The sequence below is a fragment of the Miscanthus floridulus genome, chromosome 5, assembly GCF_019320115.1.
Source record: "Miscanthus floridulus cultivar M001 chromosome 5, ASM1932011v1, whole genome shotgun sequence".
In the NCBI taxonomy this organism is placed as follows: domain Eukaryota; kingdom Viridiplantae; phylum Streptophyta; class Magnoliopsida; order Poales; family Poaceae; genus Miscanthus; species Miscanthus floridulus.
This window is the reverse complement of record NC_089584.1, coordinates 113,461,177-113,482,009: the sequence shown is the minus strand read 5'-3', so window position 1 is coordinate 113,482,009 and position 20,833 is coordinate 113,461,177. Positions and strand designations below refer to the sequence as shown.

The 20,833-nt window shown below is 39.4% G+C and overlaps 1 protein-coding gene across 3 annotated transcripts; it reads right to left on the bottom strand.

Annotated features, from left to right (window-relative positions):
• Positions 1-511: 511 nt before the first annotated feature.
• On the bottom strand, positions 512-20,143 carry LOC136450506 (protein MOR1-like). Of its 3 annotated transcripts, none has more exons than XM_066450969.1 (53): positions 19,768-20,143; positions 19,508-19,613; positions 19,297-19,420; positions 17,768-17,847; positions 17,512-17,689; positions 17,367-17,431; positions 16,503-16,585; positions 16,325-16,410; positions 16,122-16,235; positions 15,747-15,866; positions 15,513-15,615; positions 14,947-15,083; positions 14,797-14,862; positions 14,585-14,699; positions 14,454-14,494; positions 13,870-13,941; positions 13,670-13,774; positions 12,982-13,087; positions 12,578-12,690; positions 12,410-12,497; positions 9,401-9,501; positions 9,082-9,189; positions 8,868-8,973; positions 8,702-8,781; positions 8,466-8,615; positions 8,297-8,372; positions 8,086-8,210; positions 7,741-8,001; positions 7,578-7,652; positions 7,408-7,489; positions 7,042-7,163; positions 6,876-6,968; positions 6,726-6,803; positions 5,403-5,498; positions 5,199-5,300; positions 4,991-5,092; positions 4,726-4,908; positions 4,534-4,645; positions 4,129-4,205; positions 3,949-4,028; positions 3,791-3,856; positions 3,576-3,699; positions 3,292-3,411; positions 3,148-3,225; positions 2,910-3,068; positions 2,680-2,838; positions 2,468-2,565; positions 2,236-2,392; positions 2,034-2,150; positions 1,831-1,926; positions 1,471-1,542; positions 1,154-1,379; positions 512-1,051 (listed from the first exon to the last, which is right to left on the bottom strand). In XM_066450969.1, the coding sequence occupies exons 1-53, from the start codon at positions 19,928-19,930 to the stop codon at positions 810-812; spliced, it is 5,988 nt and encodes a 1,995-aa protein (XP_066307066.1). In that variant the 5' UTR covers positions 19,931-20,143; the 3' UTR covers positions 512-809. The 3 variants fall into 3 exon arrangements, with proteins under 3 accessions (XP_066307066.1, XP_066307067.1, XP_066307065.1); XM_066450970.1 differs by having other exon boundaries at positions 512-1,054; positions 13,876-13,941; XM_066450968.1 differs by having other exon boundaries at positions 512-1,054; positions 19,768-20,142.
• Positions 20,144-20,833: the final 690 nt, after the last annotated feature.

Genomic DNA, 20,833 nt, shown 5'->3' with positions numbered 1-20,833 from the left:
AGCCTGGTGCTTTAATGATAGTCAATTCTTAGACTACATCATCATCCATGTACCAGGGAGAACACCGTAGCCACTTGCAACAATTCACCGCAAAATGAAAACATGATCCTTGCATTTTCCATGTTTTTTTGTGTTATGACAAGGTAGTGTGGTAGTACAAGTCTCTAAAGACTAAAACAAAGTTATGCTTTATGAAAGTGTTTTCACGACATGTTGTAATGCTAATCTTCTGTTTTCAGTTTGTAAAATATAGATTTTTTTAGAATAAAATATAGATATTATTGAATATTGATCAAAGTTGGAAAATAGTTGACTTGAAACAAAATAGGCTTTCTTTTACAGTTGGATGGTATCTCAAATAAAACAAAACAAAGGGTGTCAAACTTAATAGCTTTTTTTCCAATCCATACACCATTTCATAATCCAAACACTCCCATAATTTTTCCACCACACCAACGAAACCACGAATATGCATTCTGAAAACCGTACATTTCACAAGTAACATTTGCAGTTACTTTAGAATGAAAAATTCTATTGCTGTACACCACAGGAAAACCAATACAGTACGGCAAAATATGTCAACACTAATTAGCCCTTCATGGAGTAGCTACAAGGAAAACATCTGGCTAGCTCTTATCTAAAACTGCACCCAAAGGCTCGGCAAGAATGGCTTGACCTGGCACAGGGGTTACGAAATGTCGGCCCGTGCCATGTAGTTCTTCCGACATTCAAATACCTATCTACAAACAACAGCATCACTATGCCTCAAATTTACAATGAATTACAATGGTTGGCATTTCTCTTCGTATCTATAGTGATTCCATAGACCCACTCTTTAGCCTCTCCATTCGTGCTTGCAGCCCAGATAGAGCTCGTTCATCCATGGGTGGAATATTGCTTTGTTGTTGGGGTTCACCATCCAATCGTGTTCCCCCATGCAGCATATTACTTCCGTTCATACTTGCCAACGGCCGAGCCTGAGCTCCGTCAAAATGACCAATAGCTGCAGCTTGAATGCTTTTCATCCTTTCCCTAAGAGCATCCAATGTCCCTGCTGGTAAAGAAATAATGATTCCAATAATCAGATCACATAAACATTGATAGCATATATAATTATGCACGCAACTGCATTGAGGCAGTGTAGGATGGGGACCTGAGGTCTGGTATCTCTCAGTCTGTTGGTCGGTAGCGTCACCTTGACCTCTGAAGGGTAGTGTCTCACCACTGGCATTATCTTCGTTATAATCCGTTTTGCTATCAATTGTTTTTGTGTGAACAGGGGATGGTGCAAACTTTGGAGAGGGTATTGCTGCTATTGGGGGCGGTGTGGATAATGGAAGACTAGAGGGTGTTCTTCCAGCTGCTGAGTTCTTCTCCACCTACATTGTAAACAATGTAATTAAATTCAATCGTACCTCAAACGACATTAACATAGCAAACTCAAACCCCTCCATGACTGAGGTTTCAAACCTGAGCTAGCCCATCTCTGATATAGGTTCTAAATGCTTCACTAGCATTCTGAAGCTGAGCAAATATATCAACCTGAGATAATGATGGCAGATCAGATTACGAACAGAAATATGGAAGCTGAATGCTCAATAGAAGATACACTTTCAAAGGAAATATGCACAGCACATTATTAAAATCCTCAATGTAGACTAAACCAGTTTACAAATAGTTCCCCAAGGAATAAGCAGTGCTAAAGTGGAAGTACACTAATATTCTCTTTGATCATGTCAACTAAATGACTAATCCATCAGGCCTCAGCTTGACAAGTGACATGCCAGATATTTAACATGCCATCAGATAATACAACACTAGGAATAATACCTTTGGGTAGAGCTGAGTTATCCGATACAGTTCATAAAGGCCAATAGTACATGTTTGCTTGTCACCAATTTTCTTGAAGACAGCAGCAAGCTCTTGCTGTTCATAGCCACATAAGAGGAAAAAAACATGTGAAATCACTGCCTTAAATCTTAAGCATTTGTGTCACAAGCAAGCACGACTAAAAAAAGAGAAGACAGTTGCACCTTCAATTGCGCGTCAGCTGAGTGACTAGATGGATTTGGATTGTTTGACGCAGCATCACCCCAGTGAGTTTGACCCATAGGTCCTGATGGCGTCAGCATTCTAGCAGCTGCAAGGGTCTACAACGACCGAACAATGTTGCTTAGCAAGAAAAAAAGGTTGCACGAATAAGCTTGTTGGTAACGGTAGTTTAGCAAGTTCTACCTGGAGATTAAGATCAATGTATGCTAGAATTATTGGCTGAGGTTCAGCATCTATAGGAACCATTGAAAGGTGACCCTTTATTGCTGTCCCTCGAAGCTTCACAAGTTCATGCAATACGGTTTTGACCATTCTTAATGGCTTATCATCAGCACCAGCCCTACAGATTATACAGAATATCTATTTAAACCAAAATTCAAGAAAATAGTTAAAGAGCCATCCAAGGGAGGCAGACCTTCTCCGTATTTCTTCCATTCCCAGTTCTTGTAAATAAATGTGGATGCTCTGAAGAATTCGATCGAGGTCAACTTCATACATTGTACTCTGAAGAACCTGAAAGATGGAATGCAGAGTGTCAGAAGTACTGTAAAGTTTAAATTCAGGAAAGCATCAGATGTAATGTCATGAAGAGATTCAGGAACATGTGTCAAGCAGATAATAATGTACCTTTGTCAACTTAATTAAACATTTGACAACTAAGTCCGAAAACTTCTGATTTTTTACAGCAAGAGACTCTGCTGGTGTAGGCGATGGCCATCTTGAAGGATCCAAAGGCCTCAGCAAATTAATTAGCACAACAAACGAGGATGTTCTCTCAGCATTATCCTGTTTCAAACAGGGCCATTAAAGAAAACACAGGTAGAGCAAAGGAGAGCATGAAATAGAAATTTACATACCAGGATTTTAAGCATTAAAACATTAAGTGCTTTGAGTAATTGGCTGCCATCATCCATAAGAGGAACCCTTTCATCTAAAAGCCAAAGAAGTAACTCCGTAATAAGGTTGTCAAGGGTACCCTCCTTCACAGCATGAGCAAGACGTTTGATCTGAAATGTCTGTTAAAATAGCCCAAGATTTCAGATAAACAAAATCTGCCATAAAGAAGGTAAAGGGCCAAACACAAACATGTCAAACCTGCATGAGTGTGTTTAAAACATATTTGCAAGACCTTGAAGAGGCCCCAGATAAGCTAAAATTGAAGGTTTTTGGAACCTGCAAGATCCATGATCAAAATAAGACTTATGAAAACAGAACATGAATAACACAACAAATACTAACCATAACAGCCAAGCATGACACTAATCTGTCAGCTTCCTTAATAAGATCTTCAAGCACCGTGCTTTCAGGGTCAGTTGCCTGCGTTAGCTCATGGCATATAACTTTCATACCTTCCACAGACTGCAGAAAACTAAAAGCATATATCAGACCAATGTTTCTGTTTAAAGAGTGAATGTAAAATCTTGATATGTAGAAATATAATATAAAAAATAAAGAACACAGCCTCAAGGAGATGGGATAGGTGGGAGAACTATGGGAAGTGATAGACAGGCAGACAGCATGACCTGCTCAGGCAAACCCAATGCAACTATCTTGAGAGCTTCACGCCAGTCCGCAGGACCAGTTGCAGCTGGAATCTGCCTAGGTACCATGTGCCTATCCATATGAGCATCCGCATATCCGAAGTCCCTATTGATAGTCAAGCATAGACAGGTAGCGTTATGTAATGGTATATAAGAACATACAAAGAGCACAATAAGACAACTGGAGCCTGGAGCACCTTGAGATCATTGATCCTGTCACTGAACGGGAGACTACTTCTCCGCTTTGTTCTGCTATATCAGACCTACATCCATGAAATGAAAGCACGGACAATTAAACAAACAGCCATCACAATAGGAATAAATAAATGGCAAGATTCAGAGACAAAGAACAAACCCATTCTCCCTAAGTGAACGCCTCAAAGCTGCTCGAGCATCACCAGGCCTTCCTTCTCTCCTTTTATCCATTTCCCTTGCCTAACATACCATCAGGCAGAATATAGTACATTCTTAGTCGTAAAGTGATTGCAGTACCTTTTTGTAAAATATTATCATATGTTTGATTATAGAAACAAACCTTCCATTTAAACCTATCATCGAGCATGCTTCTTTGGGCATCTGAGAGTTTTCCAACATATCGCCATACATCATCCCCTGTTTTGTCAAACAAAGTATACTAGGCTCATGCAAATCAATTCAATAGTATAAAATATTGCAAAAGGAGACATCCTGCTAAATTGAGTATATGCAATGATTTATTTCTTCTGCAAATACACAAGAACAAATGTCAAATAAATCAAATAAACTGTTCAAGACAATCGATACGGAAAATATTCGATTTTTTGGTAGACTGGGCATATGGAAAGGCTCAAATGTTGAGTTTGAGAACCAGAAGGGTTTGATTGATTATGCACCAAAAGAAGCTACAAATGTAAATGAAATATCATCTGCTCAAAAGGGAAGAAAAGGGTGGGGTGCATACCAAGGTTCTTGTAGGCTGTTGCAAGCGTATTAAGGGCAGCTTTCCTAATCTCACCATCACGCTCTGCTGTCAGTGCTGCAACAGATGGCAAGTTTTTCATCAACCCACCAACCTGCATGACAAAAACAAGCATCTCCTATAAGTAAAGCAAGACCACCTAACTGGCAAATGGGTGAAGATAGCAATTCAGACCTCAGTCCCATGATGGTCAATGAAGTATCCAATAATATCAACACATTCTATCCTTGTCCGGTTATTCTTGGAGCGGAGCCCCTCAAGAACATAAGGAAGTAGTTTGGGAAGAGAATAAATGTTGACCATTTGCTTTATCAGCTCCCCCATTTTTTCCCTGACTTTTTCAATGTTATGACCAGACTGCAGAACAACAGTAATTTGGTCATGATTGTAATATGAAATATGATAACACATCCAATATGCACTTTTGTACTAATCATACCTTCTCTATGAGGCAAGGAAGAAAAATTGCAGCTTCAGCTTCTGTCAACATGTAAGACTGGTCTTTTAGAATATCAAAAAGCTCAGGAAGAAAGTCAAGGACCTACAAGTGAAAGTAGTACACAGTACAGGAAACAAATTAGTTTATTGTGCCGCAACAAAAAGAAATAAGGCCAGCATGATTCTTGACAAGAGTGCTTTGCATTCACCTTCAACAAACATGTTGTGTTAGATTCACAAAAGCGTAAGACAAACCATCTTAATAGTATGTCAAGAAGTTCAATCACTTCTTTCCCACTCGAAGGAAGTGCCTGCACAGTTGCAACAGCATCAAAACAAGAAAATTCACAGGAACAAACTATGTTAAATCACTCTAATAAAGAGATTAAGTAATATTGTGATCAACTTCCAACCTTTTGTAGCAATTCAATACCATCTATTTGCCTCTTAAAGTCTGAGTTCCATAATCGCAAGCTTACATCTTCTCGGAAATGCTTAAACAAATCAATCTGCACATAAAATGTTATTCCAAGGAAATTAGATGTTAGGTATATGTTCACACAGTAGTAACTCATATACTAGATCAGGCAAAAGGAAGGTAGACACTAAATCCAAACACACTAAAGATCAGAAATGCTTAAGCAAATCAATCTGCACATAAAATGTTATTCCAAGGAGATTTAGCTGATATGTTCACATAGTAGTAAACTGCATCGGGCAAAAGGAAGGCAGACTATCAGCAGAAGCAGATTTCTGAGACACTATGAATTCACAACCAACATTAACTTAGAGAAAACTGAAGATGTTTCACTCGAATTATTACAAGTGTCCGCACAAAGAAACCAGCCGGTAAGACGGTAACCTCTCTTGCATCATTTCTCAGTAATCATTGGTCACTTGTAACTTCTCTAGAGACTGGTTCTTTTATTGGGGACCCACATACAAAGATGACTATTATAAACCCACTATATTTCATCCTCTGTTTTAATATCAAGTTCATCTACACCAATTTAACATATCTACTTGGTGAACATCCAACTTTTTAAGGATTACATATTTGAATTCAGATATTTGAAGCTATAAAAAATCTGGGTGATCATTTCTAATACCAGTCAGACAAAGGATTTTCTTTTCATTCTAAGGGGCCAATCATTGCAACACCATCGTTTAATACCACATATCCAGGCTATAGGTCTTTGCTTTGTATTAATGTAAATGTAAACTGATTAAAAAGTTCAAATTTCCGCTTCTTGTTACATAACTTCATAGCACCTACTACCATGAATTTTGATCGAGTTGTGTCTGACTGTAACCATAGGATTTTGCATGCAAGCACAAAAGTATAACATCCGTTGTAACAGCTTAGTTCTCATTGTTATCATTGAGGGCAACACCATCATTTAATACCACATATCCAGGCTATAGATCTTTGCTTTGTATTAATGTAAATGTAAACTGATTAAAAAGTTCAGATTTCCGCTTCTAGTTACATAACTTCATAGCACCTACCTACCATGAATTTTGATCGAGTTGTGTCCGACTGTAACCATAGGATTTTGCATGCAAGCACGAAAGTATAACATCCGTTTTAACAGCTTAGTTCTCATTGTTATCATTGAGGACATTTGATATATCAAAATATGAGTACTCAGCTGGAAGATTCTAATAAGGAATATAACAGGATGCAAATGTAACAATCTTAAAGCAGTTCCCGTTTATGCAATATACATACAAACCTTTAGTTCATCAATCTGCTCTCGACGCGGTTCTTCGAACTTGAATTTTCTTACCAAAACACGCCTCTCCCGCTCTTCCTGATCAATAGGTAAACTTATATTAGACCTGTGCATAATACAGGGATGTTGCAGGGCCTGATGATTGCTCACCTTGTTTGAGTCCTTTATGTTAAATAATGCCTGGGATTGTGCAGGGTCTTGAGTAGAAACCATAGTAACAGATGCTCTAGCTGGAAGTCCTCTCTGATAGTGTAGTAGTTAGAAAATAGGTATCAATAGCATTATCCACAAAGACAAAGAAAGATGCAACACATACTTGGGACACAGGTTTGCCCACATTAGAACCACGATCATTAGGACCATGCTTATTGTTCTTCAAACCTGCTTTTGATGGCAAACTCATGCTTGTTGTCACCATCTTAACAGATTCAGAAAATCCTGATGAAATAAGCAACAATAGTAAGCCAAGAACAAAAATTTCAACAAGTACATGAAAACAAATACTCCCTCCATTCCAAATTATAAAATGCTTTGGCTTTTTTAGATACATTGCTTTTATTATGTATCTAGACATAGTGTATATCAAAGTGCATAGCAAAAGTTATGTATCTACAAAACCCAAAACGTATTATAATTTAGAATGAATGGAGTACGTTACAATACACAATCTGTAAGACACCACCTTCATGTACAGTAGACAGTTTCAGCCTTTCTGATACAATGGCCAAAGTAGGTGATGGCAAATCTTTCAAGTTCCTTCCAACCTAGACCAAACAATAAATTCAGTTGTAGGGAGAATGCTGCAGCATTAAATGGAAAGATGAATGAATGGAATAGGCGGATGAAACATACCACTTCTTGGCCACAGATCCTGAGAATTTCATTCATAAAGGATTCAGCAACTTTGCGGACTTCAGAAGATTTATCCTTTTCAAAAGAAGGGTATAGCCATTGAACAACAACATTGCTATAAATCAAACAAAAAAACAATAAAAAAATCAGTTTAGACTAATACCATCAAAGAAGATGCAGATGGCTTCAACAAAGGCAAAGCCTCAGATGGATCACCCATTTTTGAAACATGCTTAGACAACCAATCAAAGAGATCTTTTCGCCCTTCTGAACCTGTTTTCTGATCACCCAAAGACACTATAATATATGGAACCATCTTGTCAAGTTGGGCTGCAGCAACCCACGAATCTAGAGCAGTCAAAGTGCATTCTCGCATATGCTTCTTATTGTCACCAAGACACTTCAGCACATCTGCCAAAATACCCTTCATAACAAACAAACAGTTGTCAGTTATTGTAGCGACCAAAATAAACATGCAGAAGTAGAGAAATCAAGCTTAGTTCCAAACCTTGCTTGACTTTTCAACAGAAGGTCCCATAGCAGATGCAAGGCTACCAATAGTGGACAAGGTTGCCATTACTAAATTTTTGTTGCTGTCATAAAGACGGCCTCTAAGCGCACTGAACAGGTCAGCTGCAGTGATAAGATGGCCAAGACAATTTACTACCAAGTTGAATGAATACATTTATAGTCGCTTGGGATGAATATAATCAGTGGACCTGTTCCTGTAGGCTGGATACGTTTATTAGCCTCCTCCACAATTTTGGTGACTGCATCTATGGACTCCAGTCGTACCTGTGAATTCACGTATAAGCATAATATCAAATATCACAAATAAAATCCAAGAAACTTACAGAATAAATCAAATAATTTAAAAGAGACCAGTACCTTCCAGTCCGGACTGCCTAGATTTTTTAGTAAAGTAGGTGTAATCTTAGCACTAATGTCTTCCCGTGGCAGCCCATCAGACGAGCCGGCAGATGCGGAAGCTGCAGTATCCAGAACTCGAACTGTTCTCTTCGGAGCAGCAGCAGCACCCTAATAATTGAACCAAACTGATGTCGGTGAAAATCAAAGTCACAATAAGTAAGCATTTTCCAAACAGTGACTCTAACACAGCATACCTCAAAAGGATTTTTCTCATATTCAGTATCCAGGGCACTTAGAAGTGCTGGTTTAACATCACTTAAAAAGCCTTTAATATCTGCAGGATGGTTTATTTCAAGAACATGATCTGGCGACTATCATATCATAACATATTAAAAAAATATAAGAGGACAAGAAGATGACCTGGGCCCACAAACTTATGTAGCATCCCAATTAGTTTTATAGTAGCATTTCTTGTTACAGCAGTACTAGACTGAAGGCCGATGTCTTTGCAAAAATCAATCATGTCCTGATTTCAAAAAAAAAATTCAATCATGTCCTGGAACAACAAAGACAGATAAGAACAAGAGTGTGGTAACACTGTAAGTATAGAGCAAACAAGCATAGGAAAGTGCACCTTTAGCTTTAAATTGGAGATCCCAAAGTCTTCCACAGCAGAGACCATCCAAAGAATACCCTCACTAAGGACCTTGGGATTCTTGTGCTCCTTCATTATTTTGTAAAGCTACACAAATAATTACGAGTAATTATAGTAGTTGTCAAACATCATATAAGCAGTGTGCATCTAAAGCACAGAATAATATTGAAAAGATGTTCGACAATGCATACACTGAATTTATTGAAGACCAGCATATAACATCACCTAATTGGGTTAATTAAACAAATGTGGAGGACCTTTTGAACAAAAACAATAATAGTGCAATGGTATCTCTTACCCTATCAAACACAAATCCAGGACCCACTGCCTCACAAAACGCAGTGAGACATTTCATTGCAAAGATCCGTGTTTTTATATCAGCAACCCTTTCACTTATGCCTGAGAAAATAGCAAATCAGGTGTTAACAAATTTACTAAAATCAATATAGCACATGACCAAGAATTGAACAGGAAACATTTCAAATATGTTTAAAAACGGTAAAGTATGACCAATATATAAATAACAATAGGTTATATGCAACCAAACGAAATGCATCTTGTATGCTCAGCAGACAATACTAGAACATCCAAAATTAGATGTGAAAATAAGCACAAAAACAAGCTAGACAGAAACAGGGTACCAAGATGAAGCTCCATGCTACATTATTTATGAATAAACTGTTGCAGAAAATGGCATGGATCCCTCTTATAGCACATCAGAGACAAGTTCCTAAACTAAGGCCCACAGGCAAGTATATTAAACTCAAAATCCATAAATAGAATTTTCTCCTCTGTATCCAAGAAAAAAAAACTGAAGAAGCCCCATCAGCGGATTGATAGTCATTGGTTTAGAAATAAAGATTTGTTGAAATTAAATTATTCAGAAGTTTGTTGAAATTAAATCAAATTAAACTATGAGACCTAAGTTCGAAACCTATCCTAAATTCCAAACCTTGCTTGACTTTTCAACAGAAGAGATTACTGAAGGGATAGTTGTTCGAAGATTGAACAAGTTTATAAAGAAAAGTATTGACATTTGGGAAGTCAAAGAAGTATAAAATACATTTCATAGTGGATCTAATTATGCTCATTTGACACTGTATAAATATGATTACTGAAGGGATAGTTATTCGAAGATTGAACAAGTTTATAAAGAAAAGTATTGACATTTGGGAAGTCAAAGAAGTATAAAATACATTTCATAGTGGATCTAATTATGCTCATTTGACACTGTATAAATGTGAGAATACGGACACAACCTTTCAGTTGGATGACTCTTTTGATGATACCAATAGGCGCTTTGTGCGGAGAATCCAGAAATCTGAGGTCAGAGAGGCGTTGAAAAGGATGAAAGGAGATAAGGCGATGGGACCGGATGGCATCCCAATCGAGGTGTGGAGATGCCTCGAGGACATAGCTATAGTATGGCTAATCAAGCTATTCAACCATATTTTTCGATCGAATAAGATGTCTGATGAGTGGAGGAGAAGTATATTGGTACCGATCTACAAGAATAAAGGGGATATTCAAAGTTGTACTAATTACCTGGGAATTAAGTTGATGAGCCATACTATGAAGCTATGGGAGAGAGTCATCGAGCATCGCTTGAGAGCAATAACGTAGGTCTCTATGAACCAATTTGGTTTCATACCCGGAAGGTCAACCATGGAAGCCATTTTCTTAATAAGACAGGTTATGGAGCGGTATAGGGAGAAGAAGGACCTACACATGGTTTTTATTGACTTGGAGAAGGCTTATGATAAAATACCAAAGAATGTTATGTGGTGGGCTTTGGACAAACATAATGTCCCAACGAAGTACGTCGGGCTCATTAAGGACATGTACAACAATGTTGTGACTAGAGTTCGAACAAGTGATAGAGACACGGATGACTTTCCGATTAGGATAGGACTACATCAAGGGTCAACTTTGAGCCCTTATTTGTTTGCCTTAGTGATGGATGAGGTCACAAGGGACATCCCTTGGTGTATGCTTTTCGCGGACGATGTAGTGCTAGTTGATGAAAGCCGGACAGGAGTGAATCAGAAACTGGAGTTATGGCGGGAGACTTTGGAGTCCAAAGGTTTTAGACTCAGTAGAACTAAAACTGAGTATATGAGATGTGACTTCGGCACTACTACTCGGGAGGAGGAATATATTAGTTTGGAAGGTCAAATAGTGCCTAGGAAGGATACTTTTCGATATTTAGGATCAATGCTACAGAGAGACAGGGATATTGATGAAGATGTTAGCCATAGAATCAAAGCAGGGTGGATGAAGTGGCAGCAAGCATCTGATGTCTTATGTGACAAAAGGGTACCACAGAAGCTAAAAGGCAAGTTTTATAGGACGGCGATTAGGCCTGCTGTGTTGTATGGTGCAGAATGTTGGCCTATGAAAAGACGACATGTTCAACAGATAAGTGTTGCGGAAATGCGTATCTTGCGTTGGATTTGCGGTCATACAAGAAGGGATCGAGTTCGGAACGATGATATACGTGATAGATTAGGGGTAGCACCAATTGAATAAAAGCTTGTCCAACACCGGTTGAGATGGTTTGGACATGTGCAACGGAGACCTCCAGAGGCACCGGTGCGTAGTGGAATCCTAAGCCAGGATATTAACGTGAAGAGAGGCAAAGGAAGACCGAAGTTGACTTGGGTAGAGGCAATAAAAGGAGACCTGAAAGGATGGAATATACCCAAAGACTTAGCCTTAGATAGGAGTGCTTGGAAGACAGCTATTCACGTGCCTGAACATTGATTGCTTCTGCTGGGTTTCAACTCTAGCCTACCCCAACTTGTTTGGGACTTAAAGGCTTTGTTGTTGTTGTTGTTGTTGTTGACACTGTATAAATATTATTCTTCATTTCTATAATAATGGTCAAACTTAGGATAGTTTAGGATAAGCACAGAAATCTTTATATTTTGGGACACATTAAGTAGAACATTATGCCTAATTTAAGTAGGCAGCTGAAGGGCACCTATACAGTGAATCTAAACATTCATAAACAAGGTCTTAAGCCCGGACCCTGGGTGTAAGTCAATAGCCTGTGCTTATGAGCCCATCAACCAAACTAAGGCAGGAAACTAACTTAGGTTCAACCAGCAGTCTAGAACCCAGTTTCTGTGAGAGTAACTATTTATACTTACTGTCACCAAAGCTCAGAAAATCGTGGTTTTAATCTGTCGACAAGTTTGCTAAGATTAGGTGGGTAATTTGATGAAAGCAAACTCAATCTTATTTTTGGGTGCAAGATATACATATTACATAGAAAAAGTACGTGGAGAAGTAGAGGGGCCCATACCAAGAAGGCATAGAACCACACATCGCTTTGGAAATTTGTTTACAGTTGAGGCAATATAGGTGATGACCTCTATAACTTGTTGTTGTACCTGTTTCATGTAAATGGCATTACTTCCGTAGCAAAGGGATATTTCACTCAACAAAAAAATAGTTACCAAACAGTAAGAACCTGAACATTCTTTTCGCTCCATCCAGGCACAGCACACAACAAACGAATCAGAAGTTCAGCGGACTTATCAAGTTCCGTAAGACTTTCCACCTCTTGCTTGAGTATGCCAATAGCTGCCACACAGAGTAATGTTATATTCTCACTGTAGATGTTTCTTCTTTCTTAAAGCTTCACAGCAGAAAATAGGAGCGACATTTAGCATACAAATAAAACTGTCACGATAAGATTGCTTCCTGTTTTGTGGTCTCAACCAAGTGTGAGAATTATGAGTTATTCTAATAAGCTGATGAAAACAATTGCCGGGCACAGAACAGTACAAACAAAACAAGCGATTCAAGTTAATTCTTTGAAACCAAGCAAATAGACAATAACTACAGGATAGACAACACAGGGATATCGGCAACCTTCAAGGCGCTCTTTCCAGACAGAGCTCTTTAGCTGGGAAATTGTCTCAGCTTTCACAACAGACCTTAACCTCTCTTCTATTTCCTCCAAACTCATTTCTGCCGGCTGCAAAAGATCAAACCAATAAATATCATACATGAGTTGTATGTACTATCAGTACTAATGATTTTTATCTAGTATCCACTACTTGAGAAGAAGAAAAAAAATCCAACACCAAGTAGCCCTTTAAACATCTAGATGACATAAAAGGGGAATAAAAGTTCATCTAAATCCATTGTTTTAGTATCTTTGGGCCAAAATAAACTACTCTACTGCCTAAAACATTTGTGTTCTCTACTCTTTTACAATATTCAAATACTTGTCCTGCAACTTCTAGACATCTTCAGACAGCAATTTCCAGTCTTGCCCTTCCGTAATTTGCAAATTTAACTAACTTTTTTCTCATGCACGAACACTTTGAGTGTAAGATGGTCGTTTTATCTAGCTCCTTAGTAGTGCCCAACTCTAAAACAACAAACATTGTGGATACGAGTATTCATAAGGACTATAAAATTTTTCAGAAAAAGGAAATGATAAAATGGAAGTCCTAAATTAACAAACAATGCTTCTTTAGTAAAGGCACAGTCATGCACATCACAAAGGCCTTATCAGAACAAGGAAATGGTGTGATTCCAACAAACAAATCACCTCAACGTCTTCAATCTCAGGAGCAGCTGATGTCTTAGACTGTGATCCACCATCTGTCTTTTTTGCTGCAGTGGATTTTGATGGTCCAGATTTCTTGGTAGCAGCCTGGAAACAAGGAAAACAATACCCACATAAGAACATGGTGCACAAATTCAAATACTAGAAACTTACACATCAAATATGCATCTAAAAAGACTAACCGCTGCCTGGACAGGCTTCTTTCCACTAAGCATGCTTGCGGCAGATCTCTTCATTGACATGCTATCTGCAACCTGTAAGATACAGAATAATCTTACTTGGGTTGTTAAACATTTGGTCAACAAAACTGAAGGGCGTACCCAGTGCAGAGAGCTCCCGCTCTGTGCGGGGTCTGGGGAAGGGTGTCAGTGGCAAGCCTTACCCTCGCCTGTGCAATGCGAGGAGACCGCGACTCGAACCCGGGACCTTCCGGTCACAGGCGGTAAGACTCTACCGCTTGCACCAGGCCCGCCCTTCATTTGATCAACAAAACTGGTCACAAATAAGCATTGTTCTGATAAACAAAGTCGATATAACTAGTAATCGTTAAGCTTTTGAAAGTCCCTTTTTCTAGTTTTTTACTCGGTGACAACATGAAAGATTTTTTTTAAGCCATAACTAACAAAACCCAATCACAAATGGTGAATTTTCTAACAAGAATTCCTCAACACAGCACAAGAACTGTAAATAGGCACTTGGGAGAGGAAGGCTGACAGGTTGCAAACATCATCATATAATATTGAAATTAGAAGATCAATGAACATACCCCGCGAGCAGATGTGGCTGCTCCTGATGTTGTGATTGGAGCTGGAAAAGTGCGGTTTGTACAGAAATTAGTCCAAAACAGAGACATTTGGTCCATTTAAATACAAGTAAAACTACAAAAGCAAATCTAACCTGTCCCTGAACTCAAAACAGTGTCACTGGAAGAACCTATCATATCTGATAACTTCTTTTTCCTCACATCATCTAATTTCTCCAGGGATCGTTCCAATGGTTTCATACCAACCATCTATAGAGAGCAAGAGTAACAAAAAATCCAGGCTTTAAAGCTACATTTTGATACATGTAATGAAGTGAAGAGAAATGCAAGCTCTCAAGAAGGAAACCTTGGCTATGGCAGTTAAAACAGAAAAAGAAGCATCTCGTACTTCTGGAGTACCATCATTCAAGCACTACATATTGAAAAACAGATCAGCACAAATACAAAACAGAACTAAAAACAGAGAAGTCGCTAGAAGTATAAAGTGGTTAGTCACCTCCATGCAGATAGGAACATATTCCTTGTGCAACTTCAGTACAGTTGCTTTATTGCTTGTTTCAATGCAAATTGCAACCCAGGTCAGCGTTGAGGAACGAACAAGGGGCACCTTGTTTTTTACAGCCACCCGAACATCTGCATTACCAAAAGACAGCATTTTCTTGCTCAGATTTTGATCAAAGCTGAAAGGTTCATGTCTTGAGATTCAACAAGAATTGTAAATACTTTTTTTCTGGCCAACCTTTGGTAGCTTTCCCTTAATCACTTATTAAGTTACAAAAGGTCAGCATCTAAAAGTTATCAGTCATCGAATATTTCAAACTAATTCAGATTTAATCTTGCTTTGAAAAGGTTTTGGGAACTTAAATGCGCAATTCTCAGGTTCAGGGAACAAACTATACAAATTTATAGGGACCTATGGTGCATTTTAGTGAAAGGAATGTGGTTACACAATAATATGCTTTAGAGGAAATCAAAATATGTTTCAGACCAAAAAACAACCACAACCATGAAAATAATGCTACAGACAAACATGTGCAATAAGATTGCTAGAAAATTACAAACCTTCAATCACATCAATAAGTGTAAAACAGCCAGACTTGTGCATTGCTTGAAGTGTTTGATTTAGTGCTTCTGCCATTGTAGGCTTTTTTTCTTTCAATTTTTCCTGTTGAAAAGAATCAAGACAAACAGAAATATGCAAGTTTCAATGGGCATCAAAGTCCATACAGTAAAGCAACAAAAGGATTTAATAGCAAGTTTCCGTTATTCAGGAAAAAGGATCGATGTTCTTCTTACAAGTAAAACCGGAAGGAGCATCCGTGCATTTCCAGAAAAATGGGCTCTTAAACCTCTAGCTAAATTCCCTATTGCCTGAATAGCTTCCACCGCAACAGCCAAATTAACATCTGTGATGAGCTGCAGTACCAAAAACCACCATAAGAATCCAAAAAAAACAAATATTGAATACCTCAACACATAACACTCAAGATTAGATAAAAGTGCTAATTTCTAAGCCAAATGATCCCAAAACTAATTATAAGACTTCAATTCAAAAAAGAAAATAATACAAACACTCAAAAGGGTGGTAGCTGAAGATTTGAACAATTAAACTTATCACAAGGATTTAGAAGATCATGCAATACAGGCGAAAAACAATCTCAGAGACTTGACCTTCTTTAGTGTCCGGCAAATTTCATGAAAATCACCATGAGCAATTTTTTTTGCCGAAGCAAGCTTGGTTAACTCTGCCACAGCATCCCTTCTCTCCGACCATTTAGTTGCTTTCTGGCATCAGACATCAAAAACCAATATAATAACTACTTTTCATATGATAGTGTGACCAATAGAGTGTGCATTCAAGACAGATCACATACCACACCGTCCCAAAATCCAGACTTTTCTAGTGGGGCTAAAATGTCTACAGGATCAACAAGGTCATATTCATCGATCTCCACAGGGGCTGCAAAGTAGAATTGTGCAAGTATTCCCATCATTAGTTTGAACAAACTATCAACAGCAATATTCATATAAATAATTCACAGAAGAATGCACCATCTGCCGCTGCCTCTTCAGAAGTGTTAGCCCCACTTGTCTCTGGCACAGCCTCCTCCTCAAGTTCCTTTTCTTGTTCGGATCTGGAACACAGTGCCAAATCACCACTTTCAATGCATCATGAAACAAGTCAAAGAAAGATCATATTCATAGCAAGCTGTATGCTTCGTTAACATTATGTACATTGTACAGGTGATTTCAAACAGATCTATAGCAGTTCAACAGTACAATCTACACATTCCTTATGACCCACAAATTGCATTAAATACATAGCAGTTCAACAGTACAATCTACACTGACCCACAAATTGCACAAATACAAAAGAAGCTAATGCAGCATTAACACATTTGTTAGGGCCCAAAAACTAACACAGTTTGTTCAGTACAAAAATAATATCAGGAACAAGTTTAAACAAGTTGTGTGTGTTCCACAAAATCTGCCCACTACACCATCCTATAAGAGACAAATTCAATGGCTAAATCTCAAAATTCCTCATAGAGGTCTAAGTAATCCAAGCCTATGTACTCCCTTAAGGTTGTTTATTAGTATTTTGGTTAAAATACACAGATGGCAGTGAAACAATGTGATATATCATAAAGGAGATGCAAAAATTACATAAATTACCATCACGTAACAAAATGGAGTATCAACACATAATCCACAGGCTATCTACCGACTCTCAAGGCAAGCAAATAATTATTCAAATATAAATAGTACTACAGTTAACTTCAGCTGGCGTTTCAAATGGTTGTGTAGAATCACAGTCCTACAATCTGAACCATGAATAGGCCATAAGTGTTTTCATCTAATTGATTAATTACAACAAAAGGAAGAATTGTTTTTAAAAGGCGAAAATAGAAACACCTTATTTTTCGAGTTGGCTTAGCAAGTCCGGACACGTTTGCCAATTCTGCTTCCAACTCCTTTTTCTGTAAACACAACGAATATTGGTTATATTATTGAGTGATAGAACACGATTACACATGTTAAACTTTTAAGAATAACACACCATGGTATCTCTCATCTTCTCGAATAAAATAGACTTTACAGGGTCTTTGCCAATCCACCGACAAAGCTCTAGTGTCAAACCCTTAGAAGAAGCCCGGACATTCTGGTCTGGATGGTCAAACAGCTCAGGAAGCATCTTCAGAATCTTTTTGGGTGGCACTACCTTAGTTCCAAATTCGCTAGCAGAGGAAAGATGTTGGTAAGAGTTGACAAGAACTTGCCAAATCAGGGAGCCAAAGAACCAGCTAGGAACATACCTGAGTGCTTGAAACATCACATCAATAGCAGGTACAACTGCTTTAGCCACTTTGTTCTTCACGGCCTTCTCCATAGATTCCTGACAGCACAACAATATGTAGTTTCTTGAGCAAGTTACCATGCTATACATAGTTATAAGAAGGAACATAGAATTAAACAGACGTGCAATTATGCGTTTTCGGTGAGCAAATAAAACAAAATATGAACAGTGGCTGTTTCATAAGACTTGTGGGGGAAGAGGTTGCTTGCAGATGATGTAACAAAAATACTCAAAATGGTAACAAACTGGGAATTAAAGAAAACGGTCACTACTACTCGGGAGGAGGAAAATGTTAGTTTGGAAGGTCAAGTAGTGCCTAGGAAGGATACCTTTCGATATTTAGGATCAATGCTACAGAGGGACGGGGATATTGATGAAGATGTTAGCCATAGAATCAAAGCAGGGTGGATGAAGTGGCGGCAAGCGTCTGGTGTCCTATGTGACAAAAGGGTACCACAGAAGCTAAAAGGCAAGTTTTATAGGACGGCGATTAGACCTGCTATGTTGTATGGTGTAGAATGTTGGCCTATGAAAAGACGACATGTTCAACAGTTAAGTGTCGCGGAAATGTGTATGTTGCGTTGGATTTGCGGTCATACAAGAAGGGATCGAGTTCGGAACGATGATATACGTGATAGATTAGGGGTAGCACCAATTGAAGAAAAGCTTGTCCAACACCGGTTGAGATGGTTTGGACATGTGCAACAGAGACCTCCAGAGGCACCGGTGCGTAGTGGAATCCTAAGCCAGGATAGTAACGTGAAGAGAGGCAGAGGAAGACCAAAGTTGACTTGGGTAGAGGCAATAAAAGGAGACTTGAAAGGATGGAATATACCCAAAGACTTAGCCTTAGATAGGAGTGCTTGGAAGACAGCTATTCACGTGCCTGAACCTTGATTGCTTCTGATGGGTTTCAACTCTAGCCTACCCCAACTTGTTTGGGACTTAAAGGCTTTGTTGTTGTTGTTGTTGTTGTTGTTGGTTATCGTCACCATAAATCAAATGCACAAATGTTTTTAATGAGAGCAATTAGTTGTCTCGCTCAGAAATAACACCTGGTAGTAGCTACACCCTTTTTAATGGTAGCAATCAATATGTTGCATGCTTTTACTGTTTTACATGATACCCATGACTACAGTGAATCCTGAATGGCAAACAAGAGAAATGACTTTCATGCTTGTCGCATTTATTCAGAAGGAGTACCTAGAAATTGCTAATGTGAACAACTATTTGCTAATTGAAAATGAAAATCATCTGGCAGGAGGAATGCAGCACATAATCCTATGTCATAGGCTCAGCATTTGTAACAATATTGATAGTTGGTGTATTAGACAATGCCAAACTGTCAATACTACCTGCAACTACATGGAACATTTCACCACATGTTGCGAAAGCCAGGTGAACAAAAAAGAACTAGTATTATGTATGCACATGCATTTCACCAACAGCTCACAATCATAACAATCAAGGGATTGATAATCAACTTACAAGGAAGACCTCTGCTGCCTCCAGTTCCACCCATAAGAGGAATGCAGCTTGAGCTTTCTCGACAGTCTTTGGTCGGCCAGTGAGGCACTTGGCCACGATTGCATCACAAACCTCCTTCGCGTATCTGAGAGAAGCCAACTCCATAAATTGTTGAAGATGACAAATAATCAGAAGAATAAAGGGGAATGCCTTGGCAGCTGAAGGCACACACCTTGATGCATCGGCGTCAGCAGCTCGCTGGAACGCGAGGAGGGCGTCTAGCGCCTTCTCCTGTACCGGCGCATTGGAATCTGCAACCGTCTTCTTAAACAACGGCCCTAACCACCGGAGTAGAACATAAAAACACTGGACTTCAGATCTTGCACCCAAAAAATGGTTTGAAATCCGCAAATGGAACCGCACTAATCGAGCATAGCGCAGATCCGAGCGCGAAATGGGGAGGATCGGGAGGCGTAGGGGAGGGTATCTCACCAAATTCGCGGAGGCGGGCGTCCTTAGGGTCGGTGATGGAGTCGCATAGGGCGGCGAGGTCGATGTTTGCGTCATTCCTCACCTTCCAGTTCTTATGCTGCAGCCGCTCGTCCCACGGCAACTTCTTCGCCTCCTTGAGGAGCTTCTCGTCCTCCGTCGACATGGCCGGCTGCCGCCGCCGTCGCGGGAACGGCTCCGCCGAACGAGCGGCACTATAGCCTCACGTGTTCTACAGCGGCCGCCTAGGGTTTCGAATTCGGGTGGCGGCGTTCGTCGGTCGTTTGGATCGGAGAGAGAGTGAGAGAGCGCGGGGGGAGGGAGAACGAGGGGAGATAAAAAGGCAAAAAAATATTTTTCCGGAGGTGAGAAAATGGTGCCGAAATATGGAGTGAGTTTGGAGTCGCGTCGGGAGCGGAGCGGAGCGGACCGGCTCCGGCGGTAGGTTCCCCGTCAGGGTCGGGGGCTAGGCGTTACCCAGTACTCATACAGTCACTTTCTGGTAGGCCAGTCTATGGGGTCCACGCGCCGCTGCATGGGCTATTGGATAGTTTGGTGGTAAGCACCCGTTCGCAACGGAGGGAGTGGGACGGTGCCGGTGCGGTCGGGGTTTTTGAAAGATTTTGAATTTACCGGGGAACTCGCGATGGACTTCGAGGCCACGTGTACGGACGATATTAGCTGTGTACTTTTGAAGGATGACTAGGCCTAAATCGGCAATTGTGGTTTAGATACGGGGTCACCCTACGCAAGTATATCATGGGTGTTTTGCGCTACGGTTGTGTAACACCTTAAATTTGGATTTCAAAAAACAGAAATAATTTCATTATACTAGCATAGTTATTCCTAATGTACAAGGGAAAATAAGGTTTTACAAAAAAAATATATAAGGTAGAAATAATGTATTGTGCATACATGACGCTGCGAATTTTTTATTGTCTGTTTTGGTGTGTTTAGTTCCAAGTGTGAGCCTAGTTTGAATAAGTTTGTAGTTTCAACCTTCTTCTAGAAAATATAAAAGCTTTTCTCTCTTTTTCCTTTTTCCTTCCCAAGTTTTGGCCTGTTTTTG